The sequence below is a fragment of the Tauraco erythrolophus genome, chromosome 2 (genome assembly GCF_009769465.1).
Source record: "Tauraco erythrolophus isolate bTauEry1 chromosome 2, bTauEry1.pri, whole genome shotgun sequence".
Lineage (NCBI taxonomy): Eukaryota > Metazoa > Chordata > Aves > Musophagiformes > Musophagidae > Tauraco > Tauraco erythrolophus.
The window spans coordinates 107,751,448-107,767,953 of NC_141466.1; the positions used below are offsets into that span (position 1 = coordinate 107,751,448).

At 45.7% G+C, this 16,506-nt stretch overlaps 1 protein-coding gene across 2 annotated transcripts in view; it reads left to right on the top strand.

Annotated features, from left to right (window-relative positions):
* The window catches only part of VASH2 (vasohibin 2), a 34,250-nt gene that overhangs the window by 3,796 nt on the left and 13,948 nt on the right, over nucleotides 1-16,506 (top strand). The window contains exons 2-4 of one of the 2 annotated variants that reach the window (XM_086629352.1): nucleotides 1,604-1,692; nucleotides 4,071-4,127; nucleotides 12,512-12,586. In XM_086629352.1, the coding sequence (XP_086485478.1) occupies nucleotides 1,604-1,692; nucleotides 4,071-4,127; nucleotides 12,512-12,586 (221 nt within the window). The remainder of the gene's footprint in view (nucleotides 1-1,603; nucleotides 1,693-4,070; nucleotides 4,128-12,511; nucleotides 12,587-16,506) is intronic. The other variant, XM_086629359.1, reaches the window with a different exon arrangement.

The window sequence follows — 16,506 nt, forward strand, 5'->3', positions numbered from 1 at the left end:
GCCGTGTATGTGCGGTGCAGTGTTTATATCGGAGCAGGAATTACTGCACCTGGAAGGATTTGACAGGCCTGCTTTGGTGCCGAGAGGGATGGGTGAATAACCCGTCCAGACCAAAGGGGCCAGGGGCGGGAGGAACTTGTGAAACAGAAAAACTGCCTCTAATGAAGAGGCAAGGTGTGGAAATTGTGATTAAGAAGCGTTAATGAACCTGGCTTGTAACTCCCACTTGTTTGGAGAGGAAAACCCGTGTGTGCGTGGCTGTCTCCTGTGTGGTGCTGGGGATGGCGGCAGTGTGTCGGCAGCACAGCCATCTGCTCCTTGCCGCTTGGAATACATTTCTGTGTGCCAGTAGTGTAGAAGTCTCTATTTTGGGATTTTTTTCTCCAAGGCATTACTATTGACTGTAGTAACGTAGTAAATGTTGGGATTTGGTTGTCGTGGGGTTATTGGCGCTCGCTCTCTGGAAGCAAACACGCACTCCCTCCGTTTTAGCGGAGTTGAGGACTGGGGAGGAAAGTCTGTGTAGCAGAGGTGGCCCTATACCGCCCGAACTTGCTTTTCTTATCTGTAATGGCTGACTTGAAGTGTATTTAGAGTAGCAATATCTCACTTCATGATCTTCAAACTATTTTGACAGCATCAGGAGCCTGCGGATGCCACGCGCTGTCCTTCACGCCTTGCGTCACGGTGGCTCGAGTTGCTGTTTTTTTAATTTGGGTCTGCGTTAATATTTAAATAAACTGCTTCCTCACTACGTTTGTGAGAATTGTACTAACTTGTTTTAGCCACTCTGTCCTCTTTAACATCTGCTGACCTCATACTTTGCAGTCTCACCCCTAAAATAAGAGGACTTGGGACAAGGTCCTGCCCCTTTCCGGCGTGTTTACAGGCTCAAGAGCCACGTAGCTGTGAGGATTAGATATGGATTGAGGGCCCGGCTTCTTAAAGTGCTTAGGCACAAGCAGATGTCTTATGAGATTTTGGAAAAATCCCATTGCGATGCCAGTCTATATCTTTAAGTGTCTTAATATCATTAAATATCTGGGTCCCAGGTGGTCTTCTAGGTACCACGCGCTCCCTGCCCATCAAGTGTGCTGCTGACAGGGGGCAGATGGGAAATTATGCGGCCTGAGATCCTTGTCTCCTTTTATCTTTCTCTCATGGTAGAGGAAACCAAAAATTAGACTTGAAATGGCTTCTCGTGGGAGGGAGGACAGCAGAGCCAGTGCTGGGGATTTGCTCGCCCAAACTGCCCTGTGCTAGAGGGGAAAAAATTGGAAGCGTTTGCCTTCTGCGCGGGACTGCCTGCCCACACAGGGCGGTGTGTGAGGGATGTTGGTGGCCAGGATGAGCACCTTGCTGTGACGAGGGCCTGGCCTCTCCATGCTGATGGAGATGGGGCCGGCTCCGGTGCATGGGCAGCCCTCATTGTCAGCGGGATGACTTTACCCAGTGCTGGAGTTCACGTGGGGTTTGAGCCATCTGTGCTGCCGCGTTGCATGGCACTAAGCGCATGCTGCTGCCCGAGTAAATCACTTATCTGCTCTGCAGGGAGCGGTGACTGTCTAACCTCTTTATCTTTTTTTTTTTTTTGTGTGTCCAGCCTTCAGTGCCGCCAGTGCCAAACTACAAGCTCTCCATGTCGATCCCAGAATGGCTTCAGGCAATACAGACCTACATGAAGATGCTGCAGTATCCTTCTCCAGCACATGGTCTCTGAAGAGAAGGCTGGTTTTATGCCTGGCATGAATTAACAGGGGCTTTACCAAAGCACTAGCTGGTTACAAGGGCTTGACATCATTCGGGGGCGAAAGGATGACTCTAAAGATTTGTGATAGCACCTGCAGCACTGAGCTTGTCACAGCAATCCTCTGGGAGATGTAATTAACTTTAAGTGATACTGAAGAATTTAACTGAAGTGATGGTGTTGGGAGTAGAAATGCTTGTTTTGAAGTTGGTTTATGAGGATATTATGATCGCATCGTGATGCCTGGAGAAATAATATGGCATCTCGTTGTAAAGTGACTAAGGGAGAGGTGATGTTGTGGCAAACCCTTTCTTCCTCTGCCCTGGCAGACCCTGCGGGCTCCCTGAGGACGGCCTCCATGCTCAGCTTGCAGGGAGTGCTTGTCATTGGGGTGAGGGGCACAAGTCCTGACTCTGAGGTGGGCAGACTTGCCCACCACATGGGAACTGACCAAAGGAATCCTCCCCTTCCAGATGTCCCACCTTGCTTGGGGTGTTCATCAGAGATGTACACATCTATCCAGTCTCCCTATCACTGCTCCATGCCCGATACGTGACCATTTCCATTGCTGACCGATAACATCAGAGGAGACAGTTGCTGCCCCAGATGCTGCTCTTCTCTCTGTTTTCCTTTTTTCTAAACTCTCCCTTTTTGTGTTAGGAAATGTGTGTGTGTGTGTAAGCAGTGGGGATGAGGAATGAATGCAAAGTTCTGGTAAGGATTAAGAAAGGATATGGGTGGCAGCTGGAAGAGCATCCAAAAATAGCAGGCATGGTTAGCTTCCTGGGGAGTAGTGTCTGGGATCAAGGCGGCAGCAGGGGCTGCAGCTGCAGCAGCTGCTGTGGGGAGTGGGGCTGGGGCCAGCCTGCTCTGCGGAGGGATGGCATATTTCTCTTCTGCATGCCGGCCACTTGGGCAGGACGAGAGACTTGCTGCTCAGTGGGGTTGTGCTGGAGAGGAGACCAAGTCACAGAGCTCTAAAAATTATATATTCCTCCCCCCGACCCTGTCCTGCAGTGGTCCTGAAATCCTGTACTCTGCTATGTAGCAGGAGCAAGCCTTAGGCACGGGGTTTGGATCTGTGTTCAGAAAAGCTTCAACGTGAACTGGGAACAGAGTCTGGGTTTCCTTTGTGGGCTAAAAGAGGCTGTATGCTTTGTTCAGAGCACTCTGAAAGGGCCTCATGAATTAGGTTTTGAAGGCAGGAGAGAGGCAAAGCCTCACTTCCGGAAAACTCTGAACTCTAATTGAAGTCAGTTCAGAGCATCCTGGTGTGAGCTGGAGTTTTTATTTAGACCAGGGTTATACAGCCAGCAGCTGTGCTATTTATGCCTCACAAGGTACCCTTTGCGTCCATGGGGTCACCTGTTTCTGCCCTGATATCACTGCCACAATTCTGCTGGCATGAATGTTCTTGTGGCTGTGTTGGAAACTAGGCTGGGGAACAGATTCAACTGGAAAAATAACCTGGCAAAAGTAAGTGGATGATGTGATTTTTTTTTTTTTTAATTATTATTTTTGTTGTTGGAGGTTTTTTGGTTTGTTTTTTACTGTACAGATTGGTTTCCTGATCTGATTTACTGCATCACTGCTTGAACAGCTATGCTCAAGGAGCAGGGAAGAGGCTGCTTTTGGTGAGGCTGCTGCTGCATGATGGCTTGCATTTCTAGGCAAGTGGTGCTGAGGTTTGGTTGATGGATGACCGTCTACCGGCATCCTTTATGAAGAACTTTTTTCCTATGTTCATAGTGTTAACTAATGTTCTGGAGTTGCACTTAGCTGGTTATTTCTGTCTCAGGAGCATTGTATTTTTTAGAGAATGATTTATATTTCCTAGATGTAAAGGGATGCACCTGCTGTGCTTTTGGTTTGCAGGTCATGTGTGAGCAATGTGGGTGACTGAGTAAAAAACTCAGAAAGCAAGTAAGTTCTTTCAAACCATGAATGACATTTATTGGTTTGGTTAGACTATAAAAGCTTTCTCTTGCCCAAATGGGAGACTTTTCTTTAACTTGTAACCTAATAGTAAACGGGACCCAGAGGAAAAGTGGATTCATAACCCTCAAATGCCAAATTTAAGTGTCGTTTTAGACAACCTTTTTGCTTGACTTTCCACCTAATGCTGGTTAATATGTCATGTAAACAGACAAGTGAAAAAATTGCTTTATTTCACATGCCAGAGTTTCATCTCTGTTGAGAGACAATGGCTTTTATTGCTTGTTTTATGTTTCAACTGGCAATCAGAACTGAAATTCACCTTTTGAGCATTGTTATTTTATTGTTTGACTGTTCAAGTTACTTTCCTTTAACAGGCAAAATTCAGATACAATCACACAGGAACACAGTTCTTCGAGATTAGAAAAACCAGACCTCTAAGTGGGTAAGTGTCTCTGGAAGTGGTCTAGTGCCCTTGTCCCACATTATGTCAGCTGATCACCTTGGGCATTTAAGCACTGTAGCACCATAGCATGGGAGGGCTCTCCTCTGTGCCGTGACTCCTCTGGCAGGGCCAAAACCCCGTACGTTGCTGCCTTTGCAAGGAGGGTCCCAGATTGCTGCTGGGCAGCAAATGGACCCATCAAGAGCCAACGAGTGGAAGGGCTGGTCTTGCTCAGCAGCTGGGTGAGAGCTTCATAGCTGCCGGCCAAAGCTGAATGCACAGGGTTGGGAAAACTCTCAGTTCTCTCTCTCAGTTGCGCTCTAATGCCCTTTGCTGATGGTAGGAAGAGATTAACTGCGCCAAACATTGCAGGAATTTTGACATCGTCACAGGCGCAGTCCTTTCCCCTGGAGGATCACAATGGACTGTTTAAGTCATGGCCCTGCTTCTCCCATTGCCACTCATCTTGCCTCTCCGTTGACATGCTGGACTTGTGCTGGTTGGCAATGAGTTGTGCAATCCAAGTATGAACATGTGCGCAGGGAGCCTGGCAACAGAGAGCTGGGATCTCTTGCATGTAAGAACTGCATCATACTTAGGGCATCTCTTTAATAGAACCCAGTAAATTAGCAGGTTAGGGCAGGAAGTGATGTTGACAACATTATGCTTTTATTTTAGGGTGAAATTTAGATAAGCAGAATATAATTACTCCTGTAGACTGGCCTGTCTTTAGCTCTTTCCAGTTGTCTGTCATTAATCTAATGGTCTGTCACTGTAAATTCCAGTTCCCATCCCAGCTCTGCGCTTCAAGTTTTCATGTTGATGACAGCGTTTTTTCCCACTTAAATCTTTGTCTGTGTAATAATGTTCACTGCATTGGTGGAACTAGTTTAGAAGAAATCTTGTTCCTTGAAAGATGGGTTTACAGAAGCTTAAGCCAATTTTCAGGCTGGTCACTCTTTTTAAAATTTGTCCTATTACTTTTTTTTGCAATGAAGTGCAGGATGAAAATTAATTGTGCTCAGCACTCACCACTTGAAAGATCGGTGTTCTCCTGGGCTGGATGAAAGCCTGACTTACAAGGACGGTACGCTTTCCTGGAAGAGACCAATATAGTGCTCACAGCTGAAGATGCACCCGTGGCTTTGGATCCTCTCCTAAGCGGTGCTGTGTTCTCTATTTATCTGCTTTAGTGTTTGCCTGGTGACTCGGGTCTGACTTCTCTCCTTGTCCTGTTGCTGTTAGGACTTCTGAGTGGCTTGGTATGTGGTGGCAGGACTTATGCAGAATTAAGGAGAGTGCCCCTGGAAATGGTCCAACCCCTCAGGGCAGCTACTGCCAGATTGCCAGGCACAGTTGCCTGCACCTGGTGTATGCTGGACTTGCACAGTGTTAAGTGCTAAGACCTGTATTGCTCTGCTCCTTGACCTGATGGACAGGAGTGCTAGGAGTAGTGGAGCTGTTAGAAGCACACTTAGCTGTCCAGATCCTGTCATGGTGCAGTGGGGCTTGAGTGCTTGCCCTGTCTTGGTTTCTGTGAAAAGGGGAATAACGTGTTGATCACCCTGTAATGTTGAGGTGTCCTTAAAGGCTTTCCTCCCCTTCATCTGGGGTGTGTGGCTGTTCATACCAGCTGAGGATATCTTCTGTTGCAGTCATCCTTGGTGATTTGTTCTCCTGCTGCCAGGCCAGTTTTCATCAGAGCTGAAAAATCACCCAAACGTTCAAGTTTCCTCCTGGAAGTTGTGTTCCACTTTGCAAGAAATCTGCTTCCAGCGTGGTGACAACAGGTGTCTTGTGCTGAGGCGACAAGCGCTGCTCTGAACAAGTTTCTATGATGTGAATGGCCTCGCTTGCTGCAACACAAAGGATGTATTTGCAGGTTGATCGGGCAAGATGCTGAGCACCTCCAGTTGCCACTGGCTCTTGGAAGTTAAGGCTGTTCCCTGAGCTGTGAATTATTGATATTAAACATATTGCTTATTTCATAAAATGAGAGCTCAAAGCTAGTAAAAGTATTACGAGATCTTTGGCAGCCTCTCTTCAAGAGAGCAGTGGCTGGACACAAAGAAGCTGAGCACTAGATGGAAATTGAATATTCATAAATTCATGTGAAAGTGTCCTAAAGCAGCTGGGGCATATTAATGAGTTTTTCTGTTATGGAGGGAGGACTAGGTATTACAGAGATTTACTGTCAGCATCGGTGTGATGCATGAAAAAATAAAAATTCCTGGCTGCTCTTAGGAAGAAGCATAAATTATCTCTAGGAACTCATAACATTAAGGGACGCAGGCTTGCTATAATTCAGTATTTACAATCTGAAGAAAAAGCCACTGTTAGCTATCAACTTGCTTCTAGACTGCTAGACACCCTGTGGATTTGTCTAGACTACAGATAACACTTTTGAAAACGTTAGATTTCTGTTGACGTAGCTGTGTGAGCTGGGGCAGTAGAGATGTGATCCTGCAAGCTGTGCATGGTGTTTCTGTTGTACTGGCAAACTGTGTCTGAAAATGCATCTTTGCTTGCCTGGGTTTGCTGTACTTGCACAAAATCCAGATTTACAGGTGTAGCTACATTCACCATTGGAGTGCTTTGCTAGTAGAGTATACAGGTATCCTGACGCAGAATGGTGTCCTTCACATAGGCTTCATCATGTACCCTTTTGTACGAGGCAGCTAACAGGCACCGTATGGAGCTCAGCTCTGCTGATCTGTGATACAAGTGTGATGTGTGTATGTTCATGATATGAGTGTTTTGGACACCGATACGGCTGGTTTTCCTTTTCCCATACAGGATTATGCTGACAAAACCTGTATTACAGCTTTTATTGGTACAACTGATCTGATAAAAAAAGATACCTTTACTGAAATAGCTGTTCTTCAAAACTTACGAGCTTAAATTGTGTAAGAGCTTTAGAAAAAAAATATATTTCTGGATATCTAGTAACATCTGTAACTGTGACTTCAACGGCAACAAACTTTTATTACTGGCTTTACAAGGAGCAATAAGCTCTGCAGGCTTCTGTTCTAGGATGCAGACATGAGCCACAATGAGGAACAAATATCTTTGACCTCCACAGAGTATCTGGGGAGGTTGTAGATAGATGTGGCATTGTGTTGTCCCTTCCAGTTAAGTGCCAGCTGATCAGTGGGACCTGCAGCTGATGTTGGGGTAGGTTCTAGGGGCTTTGAGAAATTACAGCTCAGAAGCTGCTCTGTGAAGATGGAGAGACATTCAGTGACTGCATATATAATAGGTAATCAATTGTAATAAAAGAGCACGATAGAAGCAGTCACGTGGGAATGATGCAACCAAATAACGGTGAAAGGGGGGATGGAAAATAATACTGTTTCAACACACCATGTTATTAAGGAACCCTGATGGGGCTGTAAAGAAAAATGGGCTCATACCGTTTCCAGACAATAGACTGCAGAAAGCATTTGAACATCTGCTTCTCTCTCGCACAAAGGGAGAATGTTACAGATATGGTGCTACGTTCAGCATGTGGTAGAAGTGCTTTCGCCATTGGAACAAACTGATTTTGAGAAGATTGACGAGAGCAGTAGCTGCTCTGCTGTTTTATCTGCTTTTACTCCTGTTGATGTCTTTGACTTCTCTTGGCTTCATTGGGAAGAATAAAACTGCCAAGAGCCTTAGAAAAACTTGGGAGAGGAAGATTTTATGGACCTCAGGCAAGTACAGGCGTCTGGGGAAGGAGAACTTTGTGGAAAACTTGCTGGACGATCTCACTAATACAAATTTTATTGAAGTCTGTAGGAGCCTTTCTGGTGAAGGTAATGGTCAATCTCTCCTCCTAAGCATGGTCATCTCCTAAGTGACTCCAGTGTGATGGGTGCTAGCTGGTGAGATCCTCCAGTTCTGGGCATGCTAAAAGGTTTGAAGCCTTTTCTAACCTGTATATGAGATCAGGTGACCTAGAGAAAAATCTGACAGCAAAAGGAATGAATGATTCCCTTGAGATGACTGCAGTCACTGCCATTTTAAACAGAAAGCATCCGAAAGATGCAAACCCTCTCCTCTGTGGGCCTTCTCATAGTGTAGAAAGCAAGGGACATAATCCAAGTGAGCTCCTGAAAACATTGAAAGAAATTGAGTCAATTTACAAGGAAATATCACCATCTGCCAAGGACTAGATCTCAAGGGAGGAGCATGCAGCTTGTTTGTTAGAGGCAGAAATGTTCACTGTGGTTTGGAATAGAGATCTGCCTGGCAGACTTTAGGCAGTGGTGTAAATGCCACAAAGAGAGAAGCGGCATGATGCTTATTTTTGACTGTGGCAGTCCACTCCTCAAGTTACTGGAAGAGATGGGTTGCCCTCGTGCTCACTGAGGTCTGCGGAGAGGGTGGCTTAGGGCTAGTTCCCAGCTAAGCGTGGTACGAGATGGAAAAGTATTGCGTTAGAGCATTGTATATGTGGAGTCTGTTCAGGTAATTGGAAAGATTTAAAGAAAATCCTGGAAACAAACCCTGCTCAGACAGGGAATTGAAATGCTTGAGGCTGGTTTTGAATATTTTTTTCACTTTATTCCTTCACAAATTTAATAGCACAGCTGTTCTGGTCAGGATTAACATGAGTCAGCATGGTAAGAATTCAGGAGTAAGAGAAAATAGGGAAGTCAAGGAGCACTTGTAATTAGTGTTTTCAAACGAGCTAGATGCTCTTCTAGAGAACTGTCAAACAACCTCCAAACCATGAATAGTTCTATTAGAGGGTGTGAGGAGGATGAGTGCTCTTGTTGGAAACTGGGAAGGCAAAGATGCCAGCCTTTAAAAAAAAAAAAAAAACACAACAAGGGAAAAGATAAGTCTAGGAACTATTTGAGTTCATCTACAGTTTCAGTTAAAATGCTAGGGCGCATGATCAAGAACATAACAAGGTGGTAAGTGATAGGACACATGAATTTAGTTTGGCATGCTTTGTTTATGATAATTTCCTTCTATGGAAGTGTAAGAGCTTTTGTCAATCAGGGAGAAATTGTGGTTGTGATAATTCTTTGCTTTAGTATGGCTTTTGGCAGCCTCCAGATCTGGCAGGGACCTCTAGTCTAAATGCAATTATTTTGACATAAGGACCAACCTGCTGAAAAGCAGCGCTTAGAAAGCAGCACTTCAACTCTACTAGGCAAGAGCAAGCTATTGGTTGTCAGTTAAGGGGTGCAGTCTCTGTCCCAGGCCAATGTTTTTTCATTAATGGTATGGATAAGGCTAATTTTTTCTAATAGATGTGCTTTGCGGTCCAGACTGGACAAGGTGACAAGGCTTCACAAGGTGGAATTGGGATTCAGAGTGATCTCAAAGGATGATAGAGAGCTGGGCTGAAACAAACAGGAGGTATATGAGTAAGGGCAAATGCAGAGAAGGGATTTGGGAATAGCCAGCTGTGGGAATACACAATGCAGAACGAAAGGCTAGTTTTGCACAGAAGGAGCTGATCTTAAAAAAAAAAAAAAAAAAAAAAAAGATTTTTGGTGTGCGTTAACAGGGAAAAACCCAAGAGCACACTGGGTTGGTCCAAAAGGAAAGCAACAAACATTGACCGAGGTCTAGAAAACATAACCTAAGGGAAGACTTGGGGTGAGAGAAAGAGGGGGGGATTAAAAAGAGAAAAAAAATTTTCTGTGCCTGCTTTCTCATGTTTACAGAAGAGAGGGTAGATTACAGCCTGTCACATATACAAATATCTGTTGCAAGAGGAGAGATAATACATGGTCTCCATGCCCACTGTGGATAGCAGAAATAGCTTCTGATTTAAATTGCAAAAAAGGAAAGATTTAGTTTAAACATTAGGGGACCTTCTTAAGTGCAAGGTTAAATATAGGATAGATTAACTGGTGGGTTCCTGAGCCTTTGAGAAACCAGTTAAAAGTAGGTTGGAAAATTATCTGAGAGGAGTGATTTAGATTTGGCTTATGCTACCTTGGGCAGAGCGGTCACTTGGGGATTCTCCAAAGGCTTTGCTTCCAATGCAAACATGGTGTTTAATGCCATGCTTTGTCTGAAGCTTGTTAAAAGTGGAAGAAAGGCTCTCTTGGTGGTTATTGAACTGGGTCATCCACATAAACCCTGTGGTCTGTGTTGCAAATGAAGAGGAAAAAGCAAACTGTTTGCGGAGTATTCTCCAGGACTCTGAGACGGATGTTTGTGAGGGCACAACCTGCACTGTGGGTGCAGATGGATACCCGTTGGCTGATCATTGGTGATGCCTTCCGACCAATGCTCCCCTTGAGCAGATCCTCATCACCATCGTGGTCTGGAGGCCGGGAGCTGCCAGATCTCGGGTGGCCACTGAGCACCTGCTGCAGCTCCTGGACCTGGGTGCTTTGAGCAGGGGGTGGGACAGGAGGGCTTCCTGGAACCCCTTGTGAGCCCAGCTATCTGATGATGCTATGTAAAGGGAAGGGAGGGCTGCTGCTAGCCTCAGAAGAGACAGCTGAGATACCCATGCGCTAGCAGGCAGTGTGTTTTTAAGCAAGCAAAATGCCTCTACTATTAGATTTAAATCTGACTTAATAACTATATAGCATCCTGGAGAGCTGTGCTCCAGAACCAGCACCAGTGTCGCTTGTAAACAGAGCGTATGTTAAATACAACTTAGTATTTAAGTAGCGTGAGTGTTGCTGTGACAGATAAGTCGGTAGTAATTTGACTGCTTGTTTAGGCCAATTACTTTGAAGACTCCCTCCCTGGTTGTGGAGTCATTAATGTTATCTCCATGCTGACAGCCCTTGAAATCATGGCAGCAGTGAGCTTATGAAAGCAGATGTTAGGAGACCTGATGCTGCACATGGTGACAAGGCAGCTCCAAGGCAGTTACTGTGTTTGCCTGCCACTAAATAGCTCTACAACTTGAGCTTTTTCTTGCCTCTGATACATGCTCATAATCAGCCGTGACCTTTTCCCCTCTCCCCCACCCTTCCCCCCCCCCCCCCGAGTTAGAAGACAGGAATTTCAGTCAATCATCTTATTGGTGGGTATCTCCCATGTATCATCCGTATGTAATACTTCTCTGGATGGAGATGGGGCTTTGCAGCAGCTCCTGCTGTGACCAGCACTGAGGAACCACTATGGGGAATGAAGGGGCCCCATTGTGTGCCCTCGCCAGAGCTGCTCCCTGCTTCCAGCAGTGGGGTTTCTGTGGCCAATTGTGAGCATTTAGGAGACAGGCTAACATTAATCTGTCTTCTGTACTGCAGGCAGAGTGTAAAGGGTGGTTGTTTACAAATGAAAAGATAATTTCTGCCTTGGCTAAATGGGACACGGAATGGCTGTGACAGGCTGTAATAGTGGTGGAAGCTGTATTGCCATTTGCACTTAATACAAGGTTTAAAATACATGAGGTGAGTGAATTAGAAAGTGGGAAAAACAGATGCTAATGGTTTCAGATGCATATTTTCATCAACTCCTCTAATAAAAATATTTTTATAATTTAATGTTGTGTTTCCTTAAAGTAGGGGTCTGTTTACAAAGCTCTTCTCAGGGAAAGGATACAGATAGAGAAGACTTCAAAATAGAAGTCATCCTTAGGTTTGGTTTTTAGCTTCTTTTTTTTTTCATGGTATTTCATTGAATATGGCTCTTCTGGCCTTTCTTAATCTCCTTCCAGTATTTTTATTTTTTTCTAACTTTCCAAGATTTCAGGATCTTGTGGAAGGAGGTTGGTTGATGGTGCGGTGTCAGTCTGGCATGACAGCTTTCTCAGCTAAGCTGAGTATAGATTGCTTGTTTCTTGTCACAGTGTTGTCTCTGTCAGATAACTCTACTCGAAAGGTAGAGTCCAGATAGTAACTAAACTTTGTGAACTTGCAAGATCCTGAGCATGCACAGTTTTATGCACTCCTGCAGGAAATCCTGTGTTTTTCACCATTTTCCCGCTCCACAGGAGGTGAGGAGCAGCAGCAAGATGATAGCTCAGCTTGCAGTGGTGTGAAGTGTCTGTGTTGGTAGAACTTTCTGCAGAGTAGACTTTGGTAAAAAGGCATTAAATTCTTGTTTGCACCTATAGCTATAGGCTCATGGAGGCATTTGTAGCTTTCAGGGGGCCATCATGTGACCATCCTTTCTCCTCTGAAGTGATGCTCATGGAGTTGCTTGATGAAGCAGAGGACTGCGTTCCTCCAACCCATCTTCAGAGGCTGGAAGGCAAGGGGATGCTGAACACCCATTTTTTATTTTTTTTTTTTTCAGTCATCCTCCAGAAGTCAACAGGGCTCTGGCAGGTCACTGAAGAGGAGAATCAAGTTCACCAGCGCTTGCTGAGATAAGAACTGGAGGCACCTGGCTCTCAGTGTACGAGAGGACCCTTTGATTCCTGTCAACTGCTCCAACTGAAAGGACTGAAAATCTTTTTGTATCTATCCTAGGTTAATGGAGACAGCAAAAGAAATGACCAGGGAGTCCTTACCTATCAAATGCCTTGAAGCAGTTATCCTGGGGATGTATCCTTTTACACTCCTGCGGCTTTTTCCACTGCAGTGCTGTTTAATACATTGCCCTTCCCAGACAGTGTTTGAGATGATTGCAGCTGAAGGTGAGTGCCAGCAGCTTGGGGAACTGCCGTGGTATTGATCAACAAGTTGCTGAATTGCCTAGGCTTGTCGATAGGAGCTTGATGCTGTGTGCCCAGTTCACAAGTGTCATGCTCTGGCTGTGCTGACTTTGCCTCCTGCCATGATAATCTGCATAAGGTCAGGATCTGACCCAAAGTGCCCAGGTAAGTATCTGTCTACGCAATTGCTGTTTTCTTTGTTAGCGTTTCTCTGTCAGTTATTGTCAGAGCTTGATAACACCTAAGGAACACAAGTTCTGTCCTATGTTTGTCTAATGTTTACACAGCAAAATCATGTTAGTTTTTGTCCCTCAGCCCACAGATGTGCTCTGTACAGAAACATTTGGGCATTATAGTTAAACATTTAAGCTTTACCTTAACATAATGCTTGCTTCCTATTCAGTCTCAGAAAAAAAAAAACCCACACAACACTATTTTCATTTAGAGACTGACTTGCTTCTTGACCCTCTTGTGCTCTCACTGGTTACCTAACCCCTGTCATCCTAAAACACTAGAGGAGGGTAGGGCAGAGTTACAGGAATAATTGTATGCCGGATACATCTTGCCACAACTGATCAAGTTTGATTTAAAACAAAACAAGAACCCAACCAAAAATAAAGCCCGAGCTTCTGACATATCTCAGTGGTGTTTTGCTTGCTGCTGCTGCCCCCTCTCGTGGGAGAAGCATCTGGCAGAGCCCGGCAGGTAGTGCCCGGTGTTGGCTCATGAGAGGGAGTGGGAAGGGGACGTGGGCTGAGCAAGTGTTGTGTGTGGTGTGTGAGACTTGATGCTGGCTGCGGCCCTTGCTGTGCTAGGAGGTCTGTGGTGTGCACCAGGTGCTGCTTGTGGCTGCGCTTGGCTCCCCCTGTGCCAGGGATGAGCTTCAGGTCTGAGTCTGAAAGGTGGCTCTGGCTGACAGGGCTTCCCCTGCAAAATTCTGGGAGGATCTGCGTGCAGTGAGAGGGATGGGGGTCCCGGGGCTTGATGTCAGCAAGAGACTCAAACCAATGCCCTCCCACAAACAGAAATTATGTCAGTGGATCTGTTGTGCTTGACCTTGTGGCAGGGTTGTGTCCCAAACTATTTGGGGACCAAAGGAATGGGGGTAATAATGATTGAAATGACGGTAAGTTGATACTGCTCTGCAGTACTGGAAGTGTCAGTGTGGCTTCTAGTGCTGTATTTCTAGCACTGAATCAATTATTCTACATACACGAGCAGAGGGTGATTAGTGGTGAACAGATGAGCATTATAATGTAGAAGTATTCTTGCTGAGTTTTGGCCGTTTTATTTTCATTTGGAGAGAGTTTTTTTTTCAGCTTGCCTCAAACCTGAATTGTTCACTTTTTTCCTTCGGGTGGTGAGAGAAGCAAGATAGTTGAAAGCTATGGTTTATACTGTTTGGTGTCATCTAAAGTTTCTTTGGACTTTTAAGGTTTGGATGAATCTTTCTGTCTCTAGTCTAGATGCTTGTTTTTAAAAAAATGTTTATGGAAAACTTTTTTAATTGAGATTACCTCATGAGAAGGCTTAGGCAGGGGGAGGTATGGGACAGGCCTGTCTTCCTATGACTTCTACTTGCTGTCTGGGAAGTCTCCTGTGTGAGAACAGGGGCTATCTGCTGGGATGGTATGCCAGTAACAGATGCATTAAAGTTTAAAAGATCCATGCAATATAGAACTGAAGTATTTTGCTTGAGGTGTGGGGATACAAAGAGTGTAGCAGAGGTGAGTGGATGTGCTGTCTGAATGTGTGTGCTTTTCAAAGTGACCAGTACGAAGCCCGTGTCCATGCAGAACCTTGTGGTGCCGTGCTGCCTGTGCACCATGTGGGTTTTTGGGAGACGTCTTTGTAACAGCGCACAGAGAAGTTTGCTGATTTTTCTCAGCCGTGAGATTTCGATCTTCAGCATTGCCCTCTGGATGTGGACACAGTGAGTCCAGCAGCTGCGACTTGCTTTCCAAGGTCAGGCAGTTACCAGATAAGAGATGCGCTTACCCTCTCCAGAGTGTCAAACCAATGTCTTCACATGTGCCTGAGCTGAGCATCCCTGCGTGTGTGTATTAACCTCTGGTTCCCTTCTCTGTCTCTGGAAATAAAGTACTGCTTGTAATTTGTGTGCTGGCAGGCTTTGCTGTGTTGCTTGGATACCAAAAAGAGCACAGCCCACTACAGCGGACCCTCGGCGTGAGCCTTCAGTCAAAGGCTGACTTGTGCAGAGCAGCTTAGCGAGATGTCGTTTTAACTGAGCTGCTTGCTGGCTCGTGCAATTGCCTTTTACTAAGCAACTTCTTATAAAATGCTTCTGTAATCCCTTTTGGTGCACAATTAAGTTTTGCCTAATTGCCTTCGCACTAGATCTTGAAATGTTTTTATAAGGCAATGAGTTAAAATACTGAGCTACCCTGTCTGCACTCACCGAGGAAACAGGGGCTGTGAGATGACCAAAAGATCATACATATCTTCCAATATTATTTTGCAGCAGTCTGCACGGCTCCTCTTCTCTGTGTAGCTGGCTGAACACATCATCAGCTGAGTGATGGTGTGTTCAGCCCGTTCTTTCTCAACAAGGATGGAAAGGACTTGTGCTCAACAAAGGGAATAGTAAACCAAAAAAGTGCCAAGGGAATTTTATCCATGCTGTATTCACTTTATTAAGTGGGGAGAGCAAAGTATCAGAGGGGGAGAGGGAAGTGGCACAGTGCGTCCGTCCTCAGGGAGTCTCGCAGAGCATGTCTGTGTCGAGTGAGCATAACTCACTGCTGTTGCCTTCAGTGTGCCTCTCCGAGTTCATGTGAGGTGACAGACCCACGCAGTGCATTAGGCCTCCTCTCATCCAATAATATCATTAAACAAGGAAGAGGAGAGCAGAAGTGCCTCAGGAGGGAGACGTGATCGAATAGCTTCTGCACTGTGCCTTCTGTGCATTTAATCAGTGGATGATGTTTATCGTTGCTGGAGACCCGGGCCCATCCTGCTCCTCCTGCCTAGCAGAGACGTTCCTGGGCTGGAAGTGAGTGTTTTCAGTAGTGGGGAGTTTCTTGCCACAGTCATTTCAGGATATCGATGTCCCCGCGGTGCCCCTCTTTGCCTCCTGCGTACTTGTCCACAGCTTGACCCACTTGCTAACTGAAGTATGGGCAAGAAGAGTCCTGCTTGAAAGCCCCTCTGGTAGCCAGGAAGAGCTGGGAGAGAGCTTTTAATTTCTTCTATTGTCACACTCTAAACTTAAGCCAGTCAGCTCAGACTGCAGCCAGACGCTGGAGAACAAAATGAGCCATGATGACCTGACAGTCCTGCTTTGGGAGGCAGAGCCAGCTGCTTGAGCTGTTTCTTTGAGGGCACTGGAGCTGCCAGGGAGAAGCTGGCCTCTCCATGCAGATGACATCCAGATGTGGGCTCAGAAATACTCTGCCTCATAGTAAGCAATCCCAAACCTGGGATCTCAGTACTCCTGGAGTCTGTGAGAAATGCCATCTGACTCCAGGCTGTGGTTGGAAACTTCTCCAAGTGTTTACAGCCAGTGGTCGGAGGCCCTCTGATGTTGCGAGCAGTTGCTTGGTTGCTCAGAAAAATGTTTTTCTGTTTTTACTGAAGCCTTATCTGACAGTTTTGAAGTATGACGTTTATTTTCCTCCTGCTCCACCTCCTCACTCTGAGCTAGCGGCTTCAGCATTGCTAGTGTAAACAAAGCTGCCTCCTTGTTCCTCTCAGCCTGCTCTCATCCCCTCCAGCTTGCTCATGCCCAGTGGCACAGCCTGCCATGATGGCTCAGGGTGCCTCCTCACGCTTCCCGAGCCCTTGCGAGTG